This window comes from Salvia hispanica, chromosome 1 (genome assembly GCF_023119035.1).
Source record: "Salvia hispanica cultivar TCC Black 2014 chromosome 1, UniMelb_Shisp_WGS_1.0, whole genome shotgun sequence".
In the NCBI taxonomy this organism is placed as follows: Eukaryota; Viridiplantae; Streptophyta; class Magnoliopsida; order Lamiales; family Lamiaceae; genus Salvia; species Salvia hispanica.
In genome coordinates this window covers 31,163,719-31,187,699 of record NC_062965.1, presented here as the reverse complement: position 1 = coordinate 31,187,699, position 23,981 = coordinate 31,163,719, and the positions used below count along the sequence as shown (strand labels likewise).

Below are 23,981 nucleotides of genomic sequence, written 5' to 3'. Positions count from 1 at the left end.
ATTTAATCTTAGTTTTAGTTATTTTATTTTAACAATATTCTCTACTTTCTCTTTCCTTTTCTCCTGTTGTTTTTCTTTGTTCGTTTCAACTTGTGCGTCATCCATTGGGCTTGCAGCTGGTGGTGAGATAGGAGAGGCTGATTCATTGGCTCACCCCTTTAGGATCATAACCTGGCGATGTAGGGATATTTTCTCTGTTTCTTTCTTCTGCATACTGCTTGTAAATTAGTTCTACAATGTTAGTATATAAACTGTAGGAGTAATCTAATGTCAACTCAGAGAAACATATGTAAACAAAATGATGTACTTACTTCATCAAAGAAATGTCCAAATTTAAAAGTTGGAAATTCGGTCAAATCTTCAAGAACTTCCTTTTCTTTTTCAGCAATAACTATTGATTCAGATATTGTTTTCCAGTGATCAAAAGTATCATGCTTGTCTTGAAGGAACGTCTTGGACAAATGAAGAAACTTGTCGGCCACAGATTCAAGTGAAGTCGTTTGGCTTCCAAGTGCATATCAACTCAAGCAGTTGCATCAAGAAGCAAAACACATATGATGACTGGTGGGAGGGGGTATTGATTGACAAGAGAAACCTCATATACTTATTCAGAGACAATAAAATTACAAAATCCACTGGATAAAAAACAGGCATAAAACACCAAAATATGATTACACATCATCCCTAAGACCCTAACTGTTGGGAACATCCATGAATTGACACTTGAGGAGATTCTAGTAGAGATTGAAAAGACTTACAGCTATGCCACATGCAATGAGTCCAGGCTTCTCCCTGTCATCCATACGGACACATAGCAGTAGAAAAGCTCCTATATACCAGGGGATTGCACCCAGAAAGAAACTAGTAATAAACCTAGCAAAAAAGCAGCAAAATCAGAGAAGTTCCTATTTCACTGAACAAGATGGTAAATCATTCAACTATCATGAAACTATCAGCTGCACCGCATACATTATCTCTTAAGAAAAGCATTTTTGAAATAATTAAGTAGACAATGACTGCTAGATAAACTTACAAGAGCCATCCAAGACCAACACCAAAACAGGGGAGTCGTTCCTCCCTAAAAGGTCCATGAGCAACAACATGACCTAGAAACATTTATATGTTTTCTACAGTCATCCTAACAGCCATTCAAACAAGCATACACTATGTCAATATAATTATGTCAACACCTATTCAAACAAGCATACACTACTACTGTCAACAGTATATTATTATAGCTATGTCAATAGCTAGTATATAAAATGTCAATAATCTTAAAATTTTTAAAATCAAACAGAATAAATCAATATCAATTATACACGATATCATGTCAATAAGAAGTATACCCTGTTGACAACAAGTGCATGCATGTTATTACGATTATGTCAATAGATAAAGTACATAATAAATCTATGTCAATAACAAGTATACCCTATCGACAGCAAGTGCATGTATATTCTTAAAATTATGTCAATAGATAAAGTACATAATAAATCAATGTCAATAACAAGTATATCTCATATATAGCAAACACAATTATCTGGTTACTATTATGTCAATTTGACTATGTCAACAACGATTCTAATAAGTATACACTATGTCAATAACAAGTATATCATGATTAAAGCAAACATAATTATCTTATTACTTTTATATCAATTGTTAAAGTTTATAATGTCAACAACAATCCAAATAAGCATACACTATGTCAACAGTATACAATATCATCTCAATGACAAGTATATGCTGTTTATAGAAAACACAAGTCTATTATCATAACTATGTCAATAGCTATTGTATGAAATGTCAATAATCTTAAAAATTTAAACAAATCCTTAACTGGAAGCAGATGCATGTTCTCTTTCGTTTTTTCCAGCAGCCTTGTTGATTTCCCCCTCTTCCGAATCTACCATCGCTAATCAACAATAAAAAATCAGCAGAAATCGAATTCAGAAGAAAACAAATCCAGATCTGTTTTAATACACTAAAATCGAAGCAATATACTTAAAATTTGAATCAATTTCTTAACCTGAAGAATTCGCTTCAACGACCGCCGATTTGGAATGCCTTTTTCTGGCTACAATCGGTGCTTCAACTTCAACTACTTCTTCGATCCTCATTTTTGGAAATTAATTGATGTAGAAAACTGAACGAAGTCTAAGATTAGGAGATGAATAGCGACGAAGGGAAGAGAAGATGCAGAATTGTAGGAGAAATTTGGGAGAGAACTCAGAGAAATGTTTGAGAGTTTTACGGCGTGTTTTGAATACAGCTGAAACATTTTAGAACTAAAATGACAAAAATACCCCCCTGTTGACATAAACCAGGCGCTGTTGACATCGCGCGAAGATTGTGAATGGGTGGCTGAGATTGCATCTCAATTCTCAATTAGGCCCAAAAATCTCAACCTAACAGGACCCTATATATATATATATATATATATATATATATATATTTAACTTCCCCTCAGTGTACTCGAATGCTTCCTCAATTCAACAAAAACCACCACATGCAACAATCTTTTTTGTTTTTTTAAATACCATGCAAGAATCTTGACATTGTTTATCAACGTTACTTGCATAGAGAAAAAAAAGGTATATGAATCATTAATTTCCCTAGAATTAGTCATGGAGAATAAATGGATTAGATTTAAGGAGAAAGGAATAGCTAAATGGGGTGAAATGAATGAAAATAAAAATGAAAAGTGAAACGGGAAAGCAATGAAAGAAACAAAAAACAATAAAAGCTGGAAATAAAGAATGTAAAAGATAGTGAAAATAATGTAGGAATCGTGATAGTGTGAGTTGACGTGGAAGCTGTAGAGAGGCAGTAATAGATTTTTGGCACCACGTGTGTGGTGGCTCAGCCCCACTCCTCCGCCGTCCCTATCACGTGCTTAGGCCGGCACCGCCACTTTTTGACACGAGACCAACACCATCCCCCCCTCTCTACATTTCTTTTGTTCCAACAATTCCACGCATATATATTCTATATCCCAAAACTATGGATATTAATTCTCCCTTGTGAAACATTTGGGTTCCAAGTCTATTTTCATTTACACCCTCTTTCTTAAATTCATATAAAATTATGTGTAAAAGATTTTAATACACATCTAGCTAGGGAAGCAACAATTAAAGTGGAATTTATATAAAAAAATATCTTTTCAGAGAATTACATGATTGTGAAATTATGAGGTTAATATTATTCTAAATTAATAGACCTTGAAGTAATGCTCTATTAATCAGATGCGAATTTGAATGTTTATATGTATGTGTGGCACCTATATACGTATCAAAATTTGATTGAGTTGTGAGATAAATTTGACCCAAATGCATATTTTCGAATTAGTTGCGTTCAACAAAAGAATTTGAGGGTGATGAAGGTGGGTGTTATGATAGATTTAGGGTTAGTGTTTGAAGAAGAGGTGGTTGATGCCTTGATGGAGTTGAAAGTCTATGACAACATTTGGCCACTATGTATAATTATTGCATGTATTAATTGGCGACTGACAAGTTAGCCTACTTGAGATTTATCTGAAAATTGACACATATTTATTTATGCGATAGCTAGGTCAAATTAAATTGGACAAATATCAACTACATATGGTTCTATTAAAAATTGATATATATTCTATAAATCTCTTGAATGCATTGATGATTGATGGCGAAATATAGTAAAATATTCATATTGCATTGGTGGTTTTTTTAATAGTTGATATTTGTAATGCTTTTATATGTGTCTCTTAAGTTTAGTTGGAATACAAAAATAAAATATTTTTAAAACATATGTATTGTATTTAGAAATATAATTAACATTCATAATTAAATAAAAAAATACTCCACTTAGTTGTTTTTATAGTGTGTGTACCAATTAGCTAGCTAGGTGAAAGATAAAGATCATTCGTTCTTATTGATGAATTTCTCAAAAATAAACTGCAACAATTGAAAGAAAACTACAGGAAGTGAAAACTAATTCCAAGAACAATAATATTATGGAGCTATAACTTTTATGAAACAAAATAATATTATGGAGCTATGACTTTTAGATAAAAAACGAAGTTCAATTGTAAATGTTCAAGATACGTACGTACGCTCTATAAAACATGACAGATAAACATTTGGTTTCATAACTGTTTTCTTTCCATTACTATACTTATACATTTACATATTTTTTTTTCTATTTATGCAACATAATTATTACTATTTTTTATTTACATTTGATTTTCAATTTTACATCACTAACTATATTGTTTTAAATCTTTTTTACTTCATAATTATTTTCATCCATCAATTATGTACTTTAGTAAAAATTAATAAATGCAATTATTTTATAATGGTCGTCATAATTTATAGTAGTATTTTCGTGTATATTTTCTATTTTACATGACATCATCATTTATCGAAGAATACCTAACAACTAAGCATAAAATCTTTAGAATGTAAAATGATGGACATTTAGACGTCATAAAAAATTTAATCCATTATCCTTATATAACAACTAAAAATATTGATTATTTTGAGTTTTCGATGTCACCGACATCGAAAAATACCCTAAAACGATTAACACTAGCTTGAGCCCCCCTCATAAAAATCATGGCTTCGCCACTAATCCCGATAATAAGAATGATAATATATAAATATAATGATATAATAAGTTATGGAATATTTCCTAAAACATTCCTTTTATCCATATAAATAGTAATGGATAGACTCGAGCATTTGATCAGCAACATGTGGGTCGCCTAGAGTTATTTTTCTTAATTAAGAACCAATAATTTGAGTTACACCTAGCATTCTAGCACATATTATGAATTAAATTTCATTTAAAGCTCGACATGTTTATTAATTAGCTCGACACTTGAAGCTGAGTTTGGTAACAACATCACAAACGAACACTATTATTGAATATTGATGAGTGCAAGAATGATGAGACCATGACGAAGAATAAAATGCTAAAAATTATATGGATAAAGTTGATACCAAAATTAGCAGAAAACAAAAAAAAGATGGACCATTTAAATATACCGTCGGAATCAAGTGAGAAATTCCATATCTGAAAAGGAAAAAAGGTGTTAGATGATTAAGAAGTATGCAAAGGCGATGCAGATGCCCTAGCATAGAGGCAACCTAAGATGAAAACATGGCCTCAAATTAAATGTTGTTGCATGTAAGACTATTACATTGATCAGTCATGATTTCATTAGGCGGCATCGCAACTACCTAATGAGGTTAAACAACATTAATGCTAAAAGTATGATTTATAGAGACACCCCCCACTCCATCTTTATGAAACTTGTCTATATTCCATACACAAATGGAGTCACCACCGGACACTTGTAAGGTGGAGATGGATTCGAGTGATGAACAGAATGAACACTGTTAGAGTTTTTTCGGTTGTCATGATTATCTGTGACTAAAGATCATGTCTAATTTTATCTCTTGTTCGGTTGCCCTTTTTTCCTCAAAAGATCTATAACAATGTATGTTGAGCCGCGCGTGATCTATAATGTCAAGATTACACTGTATCTCACGATTATCCATCTCACTTCTATATATCTTAGAAAAACCCCATTTTGGTTTATCACGTGCATACTGCATTTTACTACTATTATCTAGTATAATGAATCAAACGACACATTAGGGAAGCTCGATAGTTAACCGTATAGAACCATGAAAATACAATTAGTGTAGATGCACTTATTTTTACTGACAAAATGATATTCATGTAAAATTTATCAACTAAAATTACGTATAGTACTTCATCCGTCCCATAATAATTGTCACTTTTTTCCATTTCGATTCGTTCTCCACAATAATTCTCACATTTCATTTTTTATCATATGGTAAGTAGGTCTCACATTCTATTAACTCACTTCACTCACATTTTATTTTAAAACTAATATAAAAAAGTGGGTCTCACATTCCACTAATTTTTTCAACCAACTTTTTTTTACATTTTTTAAAACTCGTGCCAAAAATAAGAGTGACAGTTATTATGGAGCGGACGGAGTATTAAATTACCAAATTGTAACATAATTTGTAAAAGTACACAATTTTGAAATGAGTAGTGATTTAGAGACATACTGTCTCTATGCCATAATACCCTTATGTCTCTATGCCATAATTATATTTTATATATGGACAAATATAACCAAATGCTATTTTTGGATAAAATCAATTAGCATGATCATTAGGGGGTGATCTAATTTCTATAATAAAGACTAATAAAGCTAACGGTGAAATTCAATAGAGTATATTATATATTTTACATAGGAATAACATAAAAATAAATACTCAAAAATCAAACTCTAATATTTTATATAAATCAAACTCAATAAATACTATAAAGTCAATTATTATTATTATTATTATTATTATTATTATTATTATTATAACTAATAATTTATTTAATGATATACTGAATGGAGTTTAAAACTCTAATATTTTATATAAGAAAAAAGAAGAAAATAATATAGGATTAGTATTTTTATAAAATGGATTCATAATTTATTCATTAAGTTCAAATCTCATAATTTATTCCCTTAGTTTTGGAACATTACGTTGAATAAAACATTTATGAATAAATCTCCCATTTCTCTAATATTCTACTTCTTTAGGTATATATTTTAATTTTAAATCATATCTTCCACATTTATATATATTCCATAATTAAGTTACCACATCCTTATTTAAGATGTAAGGGCAAAAAGGTAAATGTAAAAAAGTGTAGATTTAATTAAAAATATAATATAATATAAGATTACAATTTTAACCTCGTTATGGTATTATGGCTTGGAGACATTATGTCTCTAAATCATTTTTCTTTTGGAATATACAGTTTGTTGTATTATGGCACCTGCGAATTGTTCCTTCCGTAATGAATGTTTCTTAATTTCGTGAGCATTGAATGTGCACTTGATGTGCATTTGTACGGCTCCCAATAAATTGGTGCATCACTTGACTAAACATACTTTTAACAGTTGCCAATTTTGAGAAACCTATATAGTATAACACATGCATAGTATATTAGTATATGCTTTGGTCAAATTCCATGTTTCCAATGTGCTTGCATGAGATATCTCAAATAAAAATGTGACCGCGTGATCATTGATTTTCTATGTAAATATAAATGTATATGAGTTATTATTTTCTTATTATTTTCCTTGAAAAAGAATAAGCACACTGCTTTAAAAAAAAATTAAGGACTTCTGATAGTCAAAATTTGTGAACCACCAAAATAGCAATTCACAATAGAAATAACAACATGAAGCGTAAGAGAAAAACAAACACTCGATCGAAAACCACTATATAAGAAAAACAACGAACGAACACAAGAAAATAGAAACCAAGGGACACGAGTGCAACATATATACTGAAGTTATTAGCCAGAGAAATTTTATAATCACAAATAGCAAGAAACAAAAAACTCACAAAAGTAAACAACAACTAAGTCATAGCCATAAACTACGCATGTCGACAATTTATTATAGAATTTTAAAGAACGTTGTGTTGCACAAGTCACCAATGGCTTAATTAAGAAATATAAAAGCAAAGAGAATTTAATGGGCTAATTTACCTGAGCGATACTAATATCGATAGCTAATTTAAATGCAACAATCATTTACTAGAATGTAAGCAAGTTAATTAAGAGATCTAGTATGTTCCAAAGCTAGATAGCATTTTCCTCATTTTACATAAAAAAGAAATATTCGAATTAAATCCCCACTTGCAGCGTAGAGCCGTGCGAAGCCAACACTTGTTCCTTTACCTATCTTTTGCATTTATGGCCTTATTAATTATCACAAAGTTTAGGGGCTCACATGCAACTTAACTACTATTCTCAAATTTCTCTATCACTCATTTCACCCTATATATAACAAAAACCCTCCACATTTATGATCAAACTTCAACAACTCTTCTTTCTCCCTCTAAATATTTAGGCCAACCAATTACAGTATATTGTAAGTCCAACTGTCCTCTCTCACCTACTGTTTTATCCTGTTGTATCATATCGTATCGAAAATCACGGAGTCAATTTGTAATATAATTTGCATGTAAATTTTTTTCACAGTAAGAAATGGAGAAGACGAATAATTCGACGACGAGTCTCATACGGACGAAATCCGACCAGCTGGTGGAGACGATCGCGGCGGCGCTGGGCGCGATAAAATCTCCGGTGTCTTCCGGCGGCGATGCGGCGGCGGACGGCAGCGGCAACCTGTCGCGGATGTCGAGCCGGCGGCTGGCGGCGGCGTCGCCGGGGCGGGGCAGCGGCAGCGTGGGGAGGAACACTCACATTCGGAAGTCGAGGAGCGCTCAGATGAAATTCGACGTGGACGACTTGAACAGCGGCGCCGCCCTGAGCCGCGCCTCCAGCGCCAGCCTCGGCTTCTCCTTCTCCTTCACCGGCTTCACTGTCCCCGCCGACGAGATCGCCGATTCGAAGCCGTTTAGCGACGACGAAATCGGTCAGTCCTCTCTCACACATTTTACATGTGAAACTAACTAAAATTAACGTTGTTTAAATTTAAATTACTTTGAAATACATACTACTATTTAAATTTGGTAAACTATTTTATTTAATCAATAGATCAAAGGAGGATTAGTGATCGATAACGAACTTGTATTGACATTAACTAAGACCATAATGCTTCCAAAATGATCTGAATCCACATGGTTTTCCCTCTGCCAAAGGCAACTTATTAGAGCCAAACACTTAAATCTGGTTTTGTGCCAATATTTTCGATCTTTCCCATACGTATATTACTACTATTATTTGGGTAGTTAAATATAACTTAATTGATCAATATTTTATGCAAACGGAACTATAAAGAGAAGCAAGTTAAGTTTCTGACTAACTTAGATCAGTCTGTTTTCTAGGATAGATAACTCATCTATCTTAGAGTTATCTGACCTAAAACGACATAAAATGTGTGTTCTTATCATGTTTTCTAATATCAGATGACTAAAGCAAGACCTCTTTTCCTGTGATTCTTTCTTTCACTTCTATCTTGATATATTTATGCTTGCATGAGTGAAGACAGGTGAGGGGAAAGGCCATGTATGTTCATAAAGAAAAAAGAGGAAGGACACATGCATGAATCATGAATCTAGCCAAACCACTGGTCACGTTAAATTTTCATAATTTGGAGTTATTCATAAAAATAAATAAACTTTTCAAAAAAAAAAAGAGAATTGGTCCTAAACTACTTTCACAAAAAGCAAAAACAGGTTCTTTTGCTTTAAAGCAAATGGACCTGCATGAAAATGAAACTATTTAATTTTTCGGCAGTTTCCGATGATTCTGAATGGCATTTCATCTACAATTAATTCATATTTATATTTTCTTATAAATAATGAGGATGTTATAATGAGGCACTCAATTAATTTTTCCTGTTCATAATCATGAAAGAATATGAATATGATGGGACGAAAAATTCTGATGGTTGAACATGTAGGTACGTAAATGAAGGTGGTAGTCGTAGTCACCCTTAGTGTGTGACAAATGTTTTTGGAAGAAGCACAAATTTTGATTAAGAAATACTCCTACAATAAAATTAGGTATTTAGGATTGGGTGCGGGACACAAAATTCTCCACCAAATCAAATAATTGTACTACCATCTTATCCTATTTATTTATCTATGTACAATTGTAAGGTCCATACTTGTTTGGCCACCTCATGGGGTCCCTTTGCATTGCCAAGGACTCTCAGTACATATCATGTGTACTCAATTTTACGGTTTCATATTTTTACAATTTTATTTAATATTAATATAGTTTGTGATAACAAAAATATATTTTTACAATTTTATTTAACACTAATCAAATACTAGTAATTACATATACTTGTACTACAAAATCATTTAGATTTTTTTATTGCCTATTAAGCTAATTATTATTAATCTATAACTGAATTTACTTTAACTCGTAGCTAATAAAATAGTGAAAAATGGTTGCAGCTGATGATCTTGAGGCAGGCAGGCAAAAGAAGAGACTCCAAACAGAACCCACAATGCCAATCTACCTCAAGGTAATATACACATCATGAAACTCGATATAGAGTACACATGTCAAAACGCGATTGGTTGCGCCCAGGTACTTTCTAGAAGGAGCCGCAGATTAATTTGTGATGCCATCTATTTGGATGTTTATCTAGCTATAGATCACTGCAACTCAAATCTTACAATGCAGTAGTCACAATTATATGATCTTAGGCCTTAGGCCATAAATAAAATGACGACGACGACGATGATGATGCACTTAGACTATGTGATCAACTAGTGTGTGTTGTGTAGGACCCCAATTTCTTGCAATGGCCTTAAACAAGCACATCATATTCTTGTCTCCTAAAAATGTGCAGTTCACAGATGTAACATACAAGGTGATACTGAAAGGCATAACATCGACAGTGGAGAAAGATATTCTGTATGGGATCAATGGCTCTGTTTCTCCAGGGGAAGTTCTAGCCCTGATGGGGCCATCTGGAAGTGGAAAGACTTCATTGCTGAGCCTACTAGGAGGGAGGGTGAGAGAACCCGCCCACGGTGGCTCGATCACGTACAATGATCAACCATATTCCAAGTCCCTAAAGTGCAGGTAACTATCTAGTTTTAATATGGAATTCATGGCATCAAGCAAGTAATGACATTGGAAATCTCACAGGATAGGGTTCGTGACTCAAGACGATGTTCTGTTTCCTCATCTCACTGTGAGGGAGACGCTGACTTATGCAGCTCGGTTGAGGCTTCCAAAGACTTTGACGAAAGAGGAAAAGGATCAAAGAGCGTCGGATGTTATATACGAGCTGGGACTAGAGAGGTATAATTAATTAGGTAGCAAGTTTGAGCATATTTTGTGAAATTTACTGACCTTTCAGTATTTAACCAGCTGCCAAGACACAATGATAGGTGGCTCCTTTGTCAGAGGAGTCTCAGGCGGAGAAAGGAAGCGCGTGTGCATTGGAAATGAGATCATTATCAACCCATCACTCTTGTTCCTGGATGAACCAACCTCAGGCCTGGATTCTACCACTGCTTTGAGGATTGTGGACACATTGCACGACATAGCCGAGGCTGGTAAAACAGTGGTGACGACGATTCACCAGCCATCGAGCAGACTCTTCCTTAAGTTTGACAAGCTGATTCTTCTGGGCAAAGGGAGTCTGCTATACTTTGGAAAGGTGTCGGAAGCAATGGTTTACTTCTCATCCATAGGATGTTCCCCTCTTATTGCGATGAACCCTGCAGAGTTCATGCTCGACCTTGCAAATGGAAACGTAACAGACATCTCCGTCCCCTCAGAGTTGGAGGATAAAGTGCAAATGGGGAACTCCACAACAGAAACAAAGAGTGGAAAACCAGCTCCAGCAGTTGTGCATGAGGTAATAGATATTCATTTATATGATACGCAACGATTCAAAAAGAACAAACTCATATGTTACCATTCTTAAGCAGTATCTCGTGGAGGCTTATGAGACACGGGTAGCTGAAAGTGAGAAGAAGAAACTTAAAAACCCGACCCCAATTGATGATGAGATTAAGGCCAAAGTATGTTCTGCAAAGAGAGAATGGGGAGCAAGTTGGTTTGAACAATACTCCATACTATTCTGCAGAGGACTTAAAGAACGGAGGCACGACTACTTTAGCTGGTTGAGGGTAACTCAGGTTCTTGCGACCGCAACTATTTTGGGATTGCTATGGTGGCAATCTGGCAGCAATAACCCCAAAGAGCTGCAAGATCAGGTAACCAAACATGTGTCAGTAAATAGAATTCTATAACATCGTATACACATCAAGAGTATATTGTTTATTCTGCAAACGAAGGCATAATGAAATAAGTTGCTATAATAAGATATAAAGAACGGAGATTCAAACAAAGACAAGTAGCATGACACTTTTAGTATAATGAAATGGCTGAATCTGGTATGTTCATCAACAAGCTATAGAACAAAAAATTAATCTAAATGCAAAAAACTTTTACAGGCAGGGTTACTATTCTTCATTGCCGTGTTTTGGGGATTTTTCCCGGTCTTCACAGCCATCTTTACATTTCCCCAAGAGAGAGCCATGCTGAGCAAGGAACGAGCAGCGGACATGTACAGATTGAGCGCATATTTCGTGGCAAGAACGACAAGCGACCTTCCACTCGACCTTATATTGCCAGTACTTTTCCTCGTGGTTGTATATTTCATGGCAGGGTTACGAATGAATGCCGGTTCATTTTTCCTCACTGTAGTAACAGTTTTTCTCTGCATTGTAGCAGCTCAGGTACGCCCTTTCTCCATTTATGTGATCGTTATAGCAATTCGAATACATAACATGAAACAATAATTAGAGTAAAAACTGATGGCAGGGGCTGGGGCTAGCCATTGGTGCTACACTGATGGATTTAAAGAAGGCGACAACGTTGGCCTCGGTCACAGTGATGACCTTCATGTTGGCTGGAGGATACTTTGTGAAGGTAACCACAAACATTATGAAGTAAATACTTAAAATGGGGATAAAGTAGGAAAAATACTAATACTATAAACATTTTGCAGAATGTTCCGGTTTTTATATCGTGGCTTCGCTATCTCTCCTTCAATTACCACACCTACAAACTTCTCTTGAAAGTGCAGTACGAGCACATAAGTGACACGGTCAATGGGGTCAGAATAGACGACGGTTACAAGGAGGTTGGAGCGCTGGTAGCAATGGTGATAGGCTACAGAATTCTAGCTTACCTATCTTTGAGAAGGATGAAGCTCCAGCCGGGAGCTTAGGGCTCCATATATCCATATTGTTAACGGCTTCGCAACAGCTCAGTTTTTTGTTTTCAAGGCTTTTGTTAGCTAACAAATCATCTGGCCACAAGACTACTGAAACTCCTGCCTCTAAGAGGTTGCACAACTACGATTTCGCGAGATTAATTAGCATAAACTCATAGCATGGATTTCTATAAGATACTTTTGCAGGATCACTGAAAGACATGTTTCGAGCAAATTCTGACAAGTTCAAACAGTGCCGTGAAAGTTTTTCACCTTCTTTTCTAAGGCTATGTTTGGTTACTGGATTCTATTGAGAAGAACACATAGGATATGGTATTTTTAGTCAAGATGATTGTATATATTGTACTTAATGTTTTGCTACTTTTGCCATTCAAAACCAACACCCAAGATAAGAATCAAAATGTTCCTCATTTTGGGTTAATCAGTGTGTCAATCTCATCAATCTACATTGTATAATTAATTTCATAAGTAGACTACTTCAATAGTTTTACTAAAAAAAAGGTCCAAGGTAAAAAAGTACCTCAATCCGGTTTCTTCACTACTTTATCGATCAAGGAAAAGGTAGCTAACAACTGCTGATCGTATCTTATTGCTCTTCAAGTCTCAACATTTTTTATAGACTTTTCATACCTAGCTTCTCATGTTGATTATAATCAATACCAACATACATCAATCATTGATAATTTATATATGCACTAATACACAAAGAAAACAATTAAGAACGTATTGAAAATATTGCATCATTATGTTGTAGTTATACACAATGGAAGCATTATAAGTCGACTAATTATACTAAGAACATAGAATGATTGAAAATATTAGCAAAATCGCGATCGAAACTCTGAAAAATGGAATCATTACAGTCTATACAGATACAACAATGTTGTCGCGAGAAGCCCAGTAAAATATCTCAAGCAAATGCAAGATCGAGATTTTCACTAATTAAATGCCTATCAAAAGCATACCACTACAATACAAGCCATAATCATTTTATATTTTTGATGAATTTCTTTACTATATATGTTGAATGGAAACCACATAAAAGAAGTTATATATGTCATGAGACGATTTAATTACTCGTCAAATCAGACGACACCTATTTTTGATATGAATCCAACCGTAGGCGTCTCTCTTCCGTCCAGCGCATTAAAATGACTGCTCCCTTCCCTCTACTCTGCCATCACTTACGTTCCTGTCATCTTATTTTCTTCCAATGAATATTCTAATTATATGGTTTACAAAAAAATAATACTAGTACTATCACTCTTCATCACAAAAAATATCACTAATACAAATAATATCATCTCCACTCTCTATAAGTATTAAGAATCTCCATTCCAATTTCCAACGAAAAACAAACTCACTCTCAAAAATCATAATCATTCACTTACTATTAAAATTTCTCATACAATTAAGCCTTGTGTCACACTATCATCTTATTTAAACGATGACGCGGCTGGCAGAGGTCGTGGGCGGCACCACGGCGGAGTGCGCGGCGGTGTGCTGCTGCTGCCCCTGCGGCCTGGTGAACCTCCTCGTGCTGGCCACGTGCAAGGTGCCGGCGGGGCTCTGCCGGAAGGCGCTGAGGCAGAAGCGTCGCCGCAGGCTGTTGAAGAGGGGACTGCTGCCGTCGGCCAAGTGCACATCCGACGACAAGGACTTCCAGATTCACCCGGCGCCGTCGAGCGCGGAGGTGATGGAGCTCGATAAGGAGATGTTCGATCAGTTCTACAGCGGCGGATTTTGGAGGAGCTCATCGGGCCGAATGTGATTTCTCACGTTAGTTTTATTTTTGTGACAAACGTAATATAGGATAGGTATATTAATTGAAATAAATGGATCCCGACTTAAAGGAGATATGTATGGCGTCATTTGCCTTTGTTTCCATCTCTTTTTGTTAGTGGATCGGTGCTATTGTGTAAGTGTGATATTGTGTATGTGTGAGGTGGTTGTTTTTTCGCATGATAACAAATGTCACACATATCTCATTTAAAATTTGCGAATACACAATATGTTGCATACATTAAAATCATGGATATCACATATCAGATTAAGTGTGTTATGAGCGATAACGACGATCAAGCAATGGAGGTTGTAGAAGAGTTATCAGATAGTGCAATCCTAGTTACTTAGGTATCTTTATTTTAATTAGTACAAATGAATTATGGATCGTGTTGAATATTGGACTCCTTGCCTTAGGCTGTTAATAATATTTGCTTGGACTATTTTTTGTTGAGTTTTCAATTGTTATGTGGCCCAAATATAGGCTGGCCCGATTTACTTACCAGGCGCGCTGGATGGATGCCACCTGGCACCTCCACGCGGATGATTTTGACGAGAAAGAATTGACATTTATACTCTTAAAATTTATTTACTAATTATTAAAATTCAAAATATAATTCACTTGGCAATATTTTAACCATTAGGCTTTTAATCTAGTGGCTAAGAATTGATTTTAATTTTGGTTGCTAATTAGTCATTTTTTAAAAGTTATAAATTTTAAAATTATTTAATAATAAAATAATTAGATTCCAATCAATATGATTATCTGGTTTGATGATCGTAGCACTAAGAAATTAAGTATATATCATGTAGTTATTTTTTATAAATTGTAAATATATAAATAATATAATAATAAAATATGAATCACTATTTTACTATTGTTTTGTTTGGTAATTATAATTATAAGAAATTAAGGATATATGCATGTAGTTGCAAATGATTTAATAATAAAATTATTGGATTTAAATGATTATGGTTATTTTGTTTGATGGTAATACTAATAAATTAATTACATATACATGTAGTCATTTTCTATAAGTTATAAATTATAAAATTATTTAATAAAAAATAATTGAATACGAGATACAATTATTATTTCTTTGGAGGATAATGATATGCTCGGATTTTACACTGTTTTAAGGTCATTATTTGGTCCGTTTTGAGTGTCAAAGTTGCATACTTGTCCATAAATTGCATATTTTATCTATTTTGGTATTTTGACGTGTTGTGTGAGAAATGTGCAAAAATAAAACCTAAAAGATAGCTAAAAGTCGAAGTTGGAAATCTAAAGCATTCGAGAGGTCCAGCGGTCCGCTGCAACCCAGCCAGCTACCGCTGAAAGAGCGGTCCGCTTCGGAAAATTTGAGCTGAAAAAGAGGACACGTCCAGCGACTGCTGGGTTGTGTACAACGACCGCTCCAGAAGATCCAGAAGCTACTGAATACATTGCAGCGGCCGCTAAACAACGTGCAATGGCCTGCTGGGGAAGAGCAGCTCACGGATTTGACCTACTTTCTCTCTAAGATTTACCATACTGTGCTGAATATTTGTCATAATTGTGGGGCACGAAAATAAGGCTATAAATACCCCCCTCCCCCCAAGCTTCATAAAAAAGGAGACCTTTTTGCTGCATAATTCCAGAGTAAGAATACTTTGAGATTTTTCCATTGTTCATCAAGTCCAAGGTGTTTGCTGAAGAGTGCAAGAGAAGATCAAGGCTACAAGGATTCAATGATGTGTAACTAAAAGGAGGCCTTTTTGCTGCATAATTCTATAGCAAGAAAACGATACAGTTAATTGAAAGTGGGGACATCGTGGGGGTCTAATTGAGCTTTTAGGAGTTATAACTCTAGGATTGACGCTCCTAGTGTCTGTAATCTACTTTGTGCCGCATGGGCAATACATATGTGACTCGTTCTAGTGAAGTATGAGGTGTTGTAGTTGGAATTTGTATACAATAGCTGTGAAAGCACATCCCGGGAATTCCCTTATCGCATCTGAATTCTCTCTGTGTTTTATCTGCAATCATTGTTTTCTTTGCTTTTACAAGTTTTTATTTTAAAAAATCCAAAACCTTTTGATTCTCCAAATAGTAAAAGAAGCTTATTAGAAGATAGTCAATTTGTGTTCGTTTTTCTTGTGCTCAATATCTGGTACTAAATTAGCTATATTATATATCATTACACTTGAGGGATTATTTAGTGCTAATAAAAAGTGCATCAGATAACTCTAGGAAATTATGTATATATACATGCAAGTAGTACTTTTTAGATTTAGAAATTTAAAATTTATATTTAATAATAGTATAATTTAATGCAAATCACTCTGATTATTTCATTTGATGATCATAACATTAAGAAATTAAATATATATGAACATGAATGACACTAAGACAATAAGTAGTTTCTATAAGAGTAAAGGCCAAAATTGGTCCTAAACATATGCTCATTTTATGATTTTGGTCCTAAACTTTATCTTTTGTATTTTTTGGTCATGTACATTTCAAATTAATCACAATTGGTCCTCCGTTAACAATTTCGTTAATTTTATAACGGTAACGAGTTTAACCCAATTTTGACCGATTAAAGCTCTTAATTATGATTTTTAACTCACTAATTATATCATTAATTATTATTCTAATTTATTGCTCCTAATAAAACAAAACAAATATATTAACAATAAATATACTAAAAACAAATGAAATTAAAATAACAAAATGAAATTAAAAAAAATTCCCAAACACTTGGCCAAAAACGAATCGTCTTCTGACTCTCCCCTAGAGGTGGCCAAACCAAACCGGACCACCGGTTAACCGCCGATTTCCAACCGGCGGTTCGGAACCGGAACCGGAACCGGACGACGGTTCCGGTTCGAAATCCGGTTACGGTTACGGTTACGGGCCGGTTACGGTTCAAAAAATAAGCAACCGGAACCGCCGGTTAACCGGGAATATGTAGCCGTTCGCCGGTAGGTTCGTAGGCTTGCAGGCGTAGGTCTGAAAAAGGACGGTTAACCGCCGGTTCGTGTCAGAAAACCGGTTTTGGTTTTGCTTATGATGACCCCGATGCTCAATCACAATTAGCCGACTTATACGGCTACGGCACAGGCTCAAGCTCAAGGCACACCTCAATGGGATCGGTAAGCGAGTTAGATTTTTATTTGGAAGCACGCCACCATACTTTCAGTGATGCAGGTCCTACACCCGCCCAAATCGACGTCCTAGAGCGGTGGGGAACACACGAGAAAGATTATCCCATACTTGCGTCAATGGCTAAGGAGATCTTTGCAGTCCCGGCTTCCACCGTTGCCGTCGAGTCCGCTTTCAGTGTTGGAGCATGTGTCTTGGACGTGAGAAGAAGCAAACTCTCCGCGAGAAATATGGAAGCTGTGATGTTACTTGATGATTGGGGAAAAGCTGCAAAGAGAGCGCAAGAACCAGATTGGGATGCTCGTGAAGAGAGTGAGGAAACCTTCACCGACACCGAGGATGAAGGTGAAGAATGAAGGCCAACCGCCGTCAACCGCCAACCAACAAGGTAAGCAAGGTAAGAGAACTACGTGGACTTTGATTCCACAATGCAATTTAGCATTAAGGATACGTAGGCACCTCAACTTAAATTTTAAATTTAAGTTGAGCTTAAGTCCTTTTCCTTTTATTTCTTTTTTTTTTCCTAATTGTTTCAACTTTACTTTTAATATGTTTTTTGTAAATTGTAATTTTGTATTTAAATTTTAAATTCAAGTATATAGTTGTATTGTTGTATTTTGTAACTTGTAAGTTGTAAGTTGTAACTTGTAATTGTATTGTAGAAATTTACATTCAAAGTTTCAAATCAATAAAATTGCAATTCTTTATCGTTATCATTTATCGTTATCAATTATCTTTGGATTTTACTATAGAATTTAAAAGTTATAACTATAAAATTTAAAAATTTACGATTCCACCAATCGCCGAACCGGAACCGGCGGTTTTTGAACCGTGGCCACGTCTACTCTCCCCTCTCCCTCCCACGACGAATCACACTCTGTTTACTTTTGTTTTATTAAACTTTCTCTGTTTTATTTTTGTTTTATTTTCCTTTTAGTTTAATCAATTAGTTATAATTCATTTTCGACACCAAAAGCTTAGTTTTGATAATTTATTTGTGATTATCTGAACTTGGTGGGCAATAAGAGATCAATATCCTTGCCGCCGGATTCAATCCCAATCCGAGCTTTTCTGCATTGCCTCTTTCCGCAAAGTTAATTCTATTGAATACCTCTAGATTTTAGCTGCAATCACCCCTAATTATTGAGGGCATCCACAATGGCGGCGAGCGGGCCGGCTAGCCGATTCCCGGCGCTGGCCGGTCCGCTCGCCGAACCATTGCTGCCGGCTAGCGCCAAATTGGCGAGAAAATAGGCGAGCGCTGGCTGATTTTGCGTCGCTGGCCGATGCACTCGCCGATTGGCTCGCCGCCGTAGTAGGCTGGCGACCGGCGAGCGATCGGCTAACTGTGTTTTTTTTTTTTTTTTAATTTTCTAAACACTATACATAAGTGATTTGAACATCATTTTCATTCGCAACACTTGTTTTAACGAGTTTTCTCTCTCTAAATTTTTGTGCAAGTGCAATATCACGAAATGGAGAACAACAACGACTCTCCTCCAGTGATGAGCGGGTCTCAAACTCCCATGGAACCGATGGGTGGGTACTAAAATATGTACCAGTGGCAGCAGATGATGGCCGCGATGGCAGCCGGGGATAGTGGGATGCCGGGCGGGCAGGGGATGCTGAGCGTAGAGGTGCCCACGGTTCAGGAACCGCCGGTTCCGGTTCGGAACTGCCGATTCCGGTTTTAGAAATTGTTGAACCGGAACCGAACCGCGAGGGTGTTTCGCGGTTAAGGTTCCGGTTCCAAAACCGCCGGTTTCGATTTCGGTTTCGGTTCCAAACCTGCGGTTTTTCACGGTTCCAAAACCGCCGGTTTCGGTTTCGGTTTCGGTTCCAAACCGCCGGTTTTTCACGGTTCCAAACCGTCGGTTTTTTGCGGTTCTGGCTTGATTTCACTATTTTCCGGCCATTTTTCGCAGTTCCGGTTTGAAACCGCGCGGAACCGGCGGTTCCGGTACGGTTTCGGTTCGAAAAAATTTGAACCTGAACCGAACCATGGTTCAAAAATCGATGGTTTCGGTTCGAGTAAATTCTCAAGGTTTCGGTTCGGAACCGTAACCGACGGTTACAATTTCGGTTTTAACCGTCGGTTCGGTAAACCTTGACAGGTCTAGGCTGAGCGGGCGGATGATGCCGGGTGGGGGGGGCGGGATGGCGAGGGGGATGCATCACTGCAGGATTCTAGGTGCGGCCGGTGGTGCAGCCATGGGAGGGGTCAAATGTCTATCGCCCCAGTCTTGACTTTTTTACTGCGTCTTCCTACACATCGACCTCGGTGGAGACTCAATTCACTGGAGATGACACTTTCTCCCTAGAGGAGTTGTTGGTACCGGGCGTTCGATACGAAGACACTCCCATTCATACGGAAGGGAGTAGGTTAGGGGGCGGCGGGGCGCACCGAAAAAGAAGTGGCAAGGGCAAAAAGGTGGTAGGTGAGTCGTCGCAGCCGGCTGATGACGACGAGCTAATGCGGAGGAAGTGGACGGATGATGAGAACGTCGCGCTGTTCAAGGCTTGGGTGTCTTGTTTGTGATGATCCCCTCATTTCAAACAATCGGAGGATCGCCAACAAGTGGGCTAAAATTGCAGCAGTCTACAAGAGGAATTGCCTGCATGGGAAGGCATACAGCGGGGAGGAGTGCCGGAAAGGGGTGGGGAAGGAATCAGGGCTGCGGTCTCACGATTTGCGGGCATGTTCACCAACGCCCTCCGCATGAAGACCAATGGCCAAACTGACGGACTGCAGGAGGATAGCGGAGAGAGCATTCCCCGTGCCAGGGCTGTATAAGGAATTCACCTACTGGAACTGCTATCTGGTGCTGATGGATTCCGAGAAGAACCGGGCGGGTGTCAATGCTGGCTGGCCGAAGAAGCAGCGGCTGAACCTCGTCGGCGACCATAGCAGTAGCGGTGGCTCCCACAAGCTCCCCGACGATGTTTGGGAGTTCCCGACTCCTCCATCCTTCGCTCGCCGCACTCGCCCAGTTAGTCAAAGGAGGGCGCAACGGGTAGCTAGGAGAAGCGCCCGGGGGTCCGAGGAGGTCCAGTCGGCATTCCCCCCAGTGGCAAGTCGCCAGCCGAGCTCGCCTGCATCGGGCATCAAGCGACGCAGCTGAGAATGCATAAGATCCATAGGTAAATGGAGGGCGGCAACTGACCCCGTGGATAAGAGGTTTCTTCATGACCTCATCGAGAGTATGCGGGTCGATTTGGCGGCCGCCACGGCAGAGGCGGGGGGCTCAGATGCGGCCTCACATGCGGCAGATTTGGGTGCCCCGGGTAGCGGCGAGGACGGCGAGGAGTAGAGTGAGACGGTGGCTCGTGTGTGGAAGCTCAGTTTTTTTTAGTATGTAATTTTTTTAATTAATGTACTTTATTTTATTTAAATGAAATTAATGAATTTTCCCATATATGTGTCGTAAATTTAATTTCGTATTTTGTGTTTAATTCTGTAAATTTAGTTGTTTTTTACTTTTGATTGTTGTGGCTAGCCTATTGCTTGTCTAGTTGTTTGTCCTGAGATGTGGTAGGAGGAAATTTAGTGCTGATGATGTGGCAGGAGGAGTTTGTGGCTAGCCTATGGGCCAATGGCTAGCCTATTGCTATTGTGGATGCTCTGATGGCCCCTCAAAGTAGGAGACGCCTCTCGCTACTCATCCTCCTCCTCTCCCTCTCCTCCCTCTTCCTTTCTCCCTCCGCTCCCTACCCCTAAATCCAGCATCTCCGCTCACTCCCAACCCCATCCCCTCAACCCAACTTCACATTTCTCATCAAAGTCCTCACCTTTGACCGCCCCGCCTCTGTCTCCCGCTGCCTCAACTCTCTCGCCAATTCCCACTAAGATGCCGCTGACAAAATGGTGTTTTTTTTTTTAAATTGAGAATCTTATTATAGCTGGAATGTGGTTTCAATAAATACAAGTTAAAAAATGGAAATATATATGTGCATAAAGAGTAAAAATAGCGAGAAAGATGGGAAGAATGTGTGGGATAAATGAAAAATGATTAGGGAATTAACTAGGGTGTAAATAATCAGAATTAAAAGTCTAATTTGATCAAAATTGAGATTAAACATGTTGACCGTTATTTTTTAACGAAACTGTTAACGGAGGACCAATTGTGATCCGATTTGAAATGTACAGGACCAAAAAATCCAAAAGATAAAGTTTAGGACAAAAAATCATAAAATGACCATATGTTCAGTACCAATTTTGGCTTTACTGTTTTTAGAAATCTAAGAATTATAGCATTATTTTCGTTGTATAATAACACTAAGATATTATGTACTACTAGGATCATACCCGCGCGATGCACGGATAGATTTAATTTCAGCACGATAAATTTATATTTTGAATTAATTACTTTAAATCAGATACAACCATGTTATCTAGAGGTTAAAAATTATAAACGTGTAATACAATTTAAATCTACAATCCCAAAAATTAAAATTAAAAAACTTTAGAAATCAACTAAGCACTTAACGTATTGCATATAATTATATTGAATGTGCATTATTCATAAAGTAATTCAAAACTTTCAATGACCACTTTCTTATCTATGCAATAAAACAACAATCATAATTTTATATTATATTAATGGACATTATAAATACTCTTGTATCATTCGTATCAAAATATTAACACACAATAAAAATAATATAATACTAGTTCTTAAGTTTTGGAAAAATTCTTTGTAAAAAAGATTAACATGAAAATCACAAGTATCATCGACCTAGTATATACAAAACAAAATTTTCAAAACAATTAATCTCTTTGGAAAAAATAATACTCCACATATTTCTTGCAATAATTGTACATGAAATTTATTTCCAAGACTAAGCCCGACATTTAAAACTCTAAACCCAAGCCTAAACATAGATACAAATTAAATAATAAAAGAAATCTTAACAAAAAATAAATACAATGTCACTTCTTCTTCTTCTGCAATATTGTACTTCCACCACACTACATCTTAAACTCGTTTCCTCTTTTATAATAGAAATGAAGTACATATAGATATGTTAATAACAATTCTCGAAATAAACTACAAATCTTATACTTACATGAAATGATTTAAAGTTTATGCATAAACAATTGCCTCCAATGCCACAACTCATGTAGTGTATATAATGTTATGGTTGGTATACTAAAAAACATGTTTCGAGCAAGTTCGGGAGAATAGAATCTTACTTTTGTATGCAAAAACTCTACAATCCACTTTTAACTCGATTAAGTATTATTCGAGCAGTTTTGTACGAATAGAATCAGTATATTATTACATTGTGTCTATTTGTGCATTTTTAAGATGTTTTATAAACATTTAAATGTATAAGAAGCAAAAAGAAGTCTAAGTCTTTTGCTTAGTAGACTGGTTGTAGGCGACGTCCACTTTAAGGTAACACAGTCGGTTCTATGCAATGCTTTGCAAAAGAAAAATAAGAATTTCACAACCCAGGTAGGATTACACTACCTATCGTGAAAGGTTGCAATTTTAGTCCGATTATTTCTAAGGGCATCCACAATTGGACGCCCTAAGCGATGCCCTATGCACCGCCACGTCAGCATTTTTTCCTTCTCCTATTCCACCTGCAGTGGGGCGGACTATAGCCCGCCCTAAGCGACGCCCTAAGCATTTCACTATTTTGTATTTATATTTTTATTATGTTTGCATTGTAAATAAAAATAATAAACAAATAAAAACAACACAATTAAAGGGAAATTCTAATTTTACTTAATTAAAAAAAAATTACAAAATAAGAAATAAAAAAAAAAGCACTAAATACAAAAAAAGGAGGCTAGTCTAGAGAAATCCCAACTTGCGGCTGAGGCCATCGATCATCCGCTGGATGCGGTTGGTCGCCTGCATGAGGGCGGTGTGCGCGTCCAACAACGTCCGGTAGTCGGAGGAGGCCGCCAAATCCGCGTACGCATGGGCCGCGGTCGAAGTCGCGGACGGCGTCGAACTCGGGGTCGGCGACGGGGCTTGCTCTCAGAGGCGGCGCGACGGAGGAGGATGTGGCCTTGCCCTTGCCCTTGGCAGCCTTGACGCCAGGGGGACGCCGGGAGGACATCGGTATGCCGGAACTCTCATCCTCGAACACCGGACTGTTGAGGTCCATCGGAGACGTGCCGCTATCGCTACTTGTATAATCATTGAAGGTGCACTTCGACGCCCTCCTCCTCGCCGCCGTCGATTGGGGAATCACACCACCGACGAACTTTTGTTTGTCCCTCAAGAGCGCCCAGGACTGGTAGTGCTTGAAATCGCCGTACAATGAAAT

General features: G+C 37.0%; 2 protein-coding genes and 1 long non-coding RNA gene across 3 annotated transcripts; 2 read left to right on the top strand and 1 right to left on the bottom strand.

Moving 5' to 3' along the window:
• Positions 1-797: 797 nt before the first annotated feature.
• LOC125214294 lies at positions 798-1,129 on the bottom strand. Its single transcript, XR_007175097.1, has 2 exons — positions 1,034-1,129; positions 798-873 (listed from the first exon to the last, which is right to left on the bottom strand). It is a non-coding gene; the product is annotated as an uncharacterized LOC125214294 (long non-coding RNA).
• Positions 1,130-7,825: 6,696 nt separating this feature from the next.
• On the top strand, positions 7,826-13,187 carry LOC125201749 (ABC transporter G family member 22). The gene is made up of 10 exons (XM_048099988.1): positions 7,826-7,960; positions 8,071-8,467; positions 9,960-10,030; positions 10,361-10,596; positions 10,663-10,818; positions 10,888-11,380; positions 11,454-11,741; positions 11,982-12,266; positions 12,352-12,459; positions 12,539-13,187. The coding sequence occupies exons 2-10, from the start codon at positions 8,077-8,079 to the stop codon at positions 12,758-12,760; spliced, it is 2,250 nt and encodes a 749-aa protein (XP_047955945.1). The 5' UTR covers positions 7,826-7,960; positions 8,071-8,076; the 3' UTR covers positions 12,761-13,187.
• Positions 13,188-14,051: 864 nt separating this feature from the next.
• LOC125219858 lies at positions 14,052-14,728 on the top strand. The gene has a single exon (XM_048121946.1). The coding sequence runs from the start codon at positions 14,214-14,216 to the stop codon at positions 14,535-14,537; it is 324 nt and encodes a 107-aa protein (XP_047977903.1). The 5' UTR covers positions 14,052-14,213; the 3' UTR covers positions 14,538-14,728.
• Positions 14,729-23,981: the final 9,253 nt, after the last annotated feature.

Coding starts and splice junctions, on each gene's coding strand:
- LOC125201749 (XM_048099988.1), top strand. CDS start 8,077: ATGGAGAAGACGAATAATTCGACGACGAGTCTCATACGGACGAAATCC. Junction 11,381..11,453: donor CTCCAGCAGTTGTGCATGAG/GTAATAGATATT, acceptor ATTCTTAAGCAG/TATCTCGTGGAGGCTTATGA. Junction 11,742..11,981: donor CCAAAGAGCTGCAAGATCAG/GTAACCAAACAT, acceptor AAACTTTTACAG/GCAGGGTTACTATTCTTCAT.
- LOC125219858 (XM_048121946.1), top strand. CDS start 14,214: ATGACGCGGCTGGCAGAGGTCGTGGGCGGCACCACGGCGGAGTGCGCG.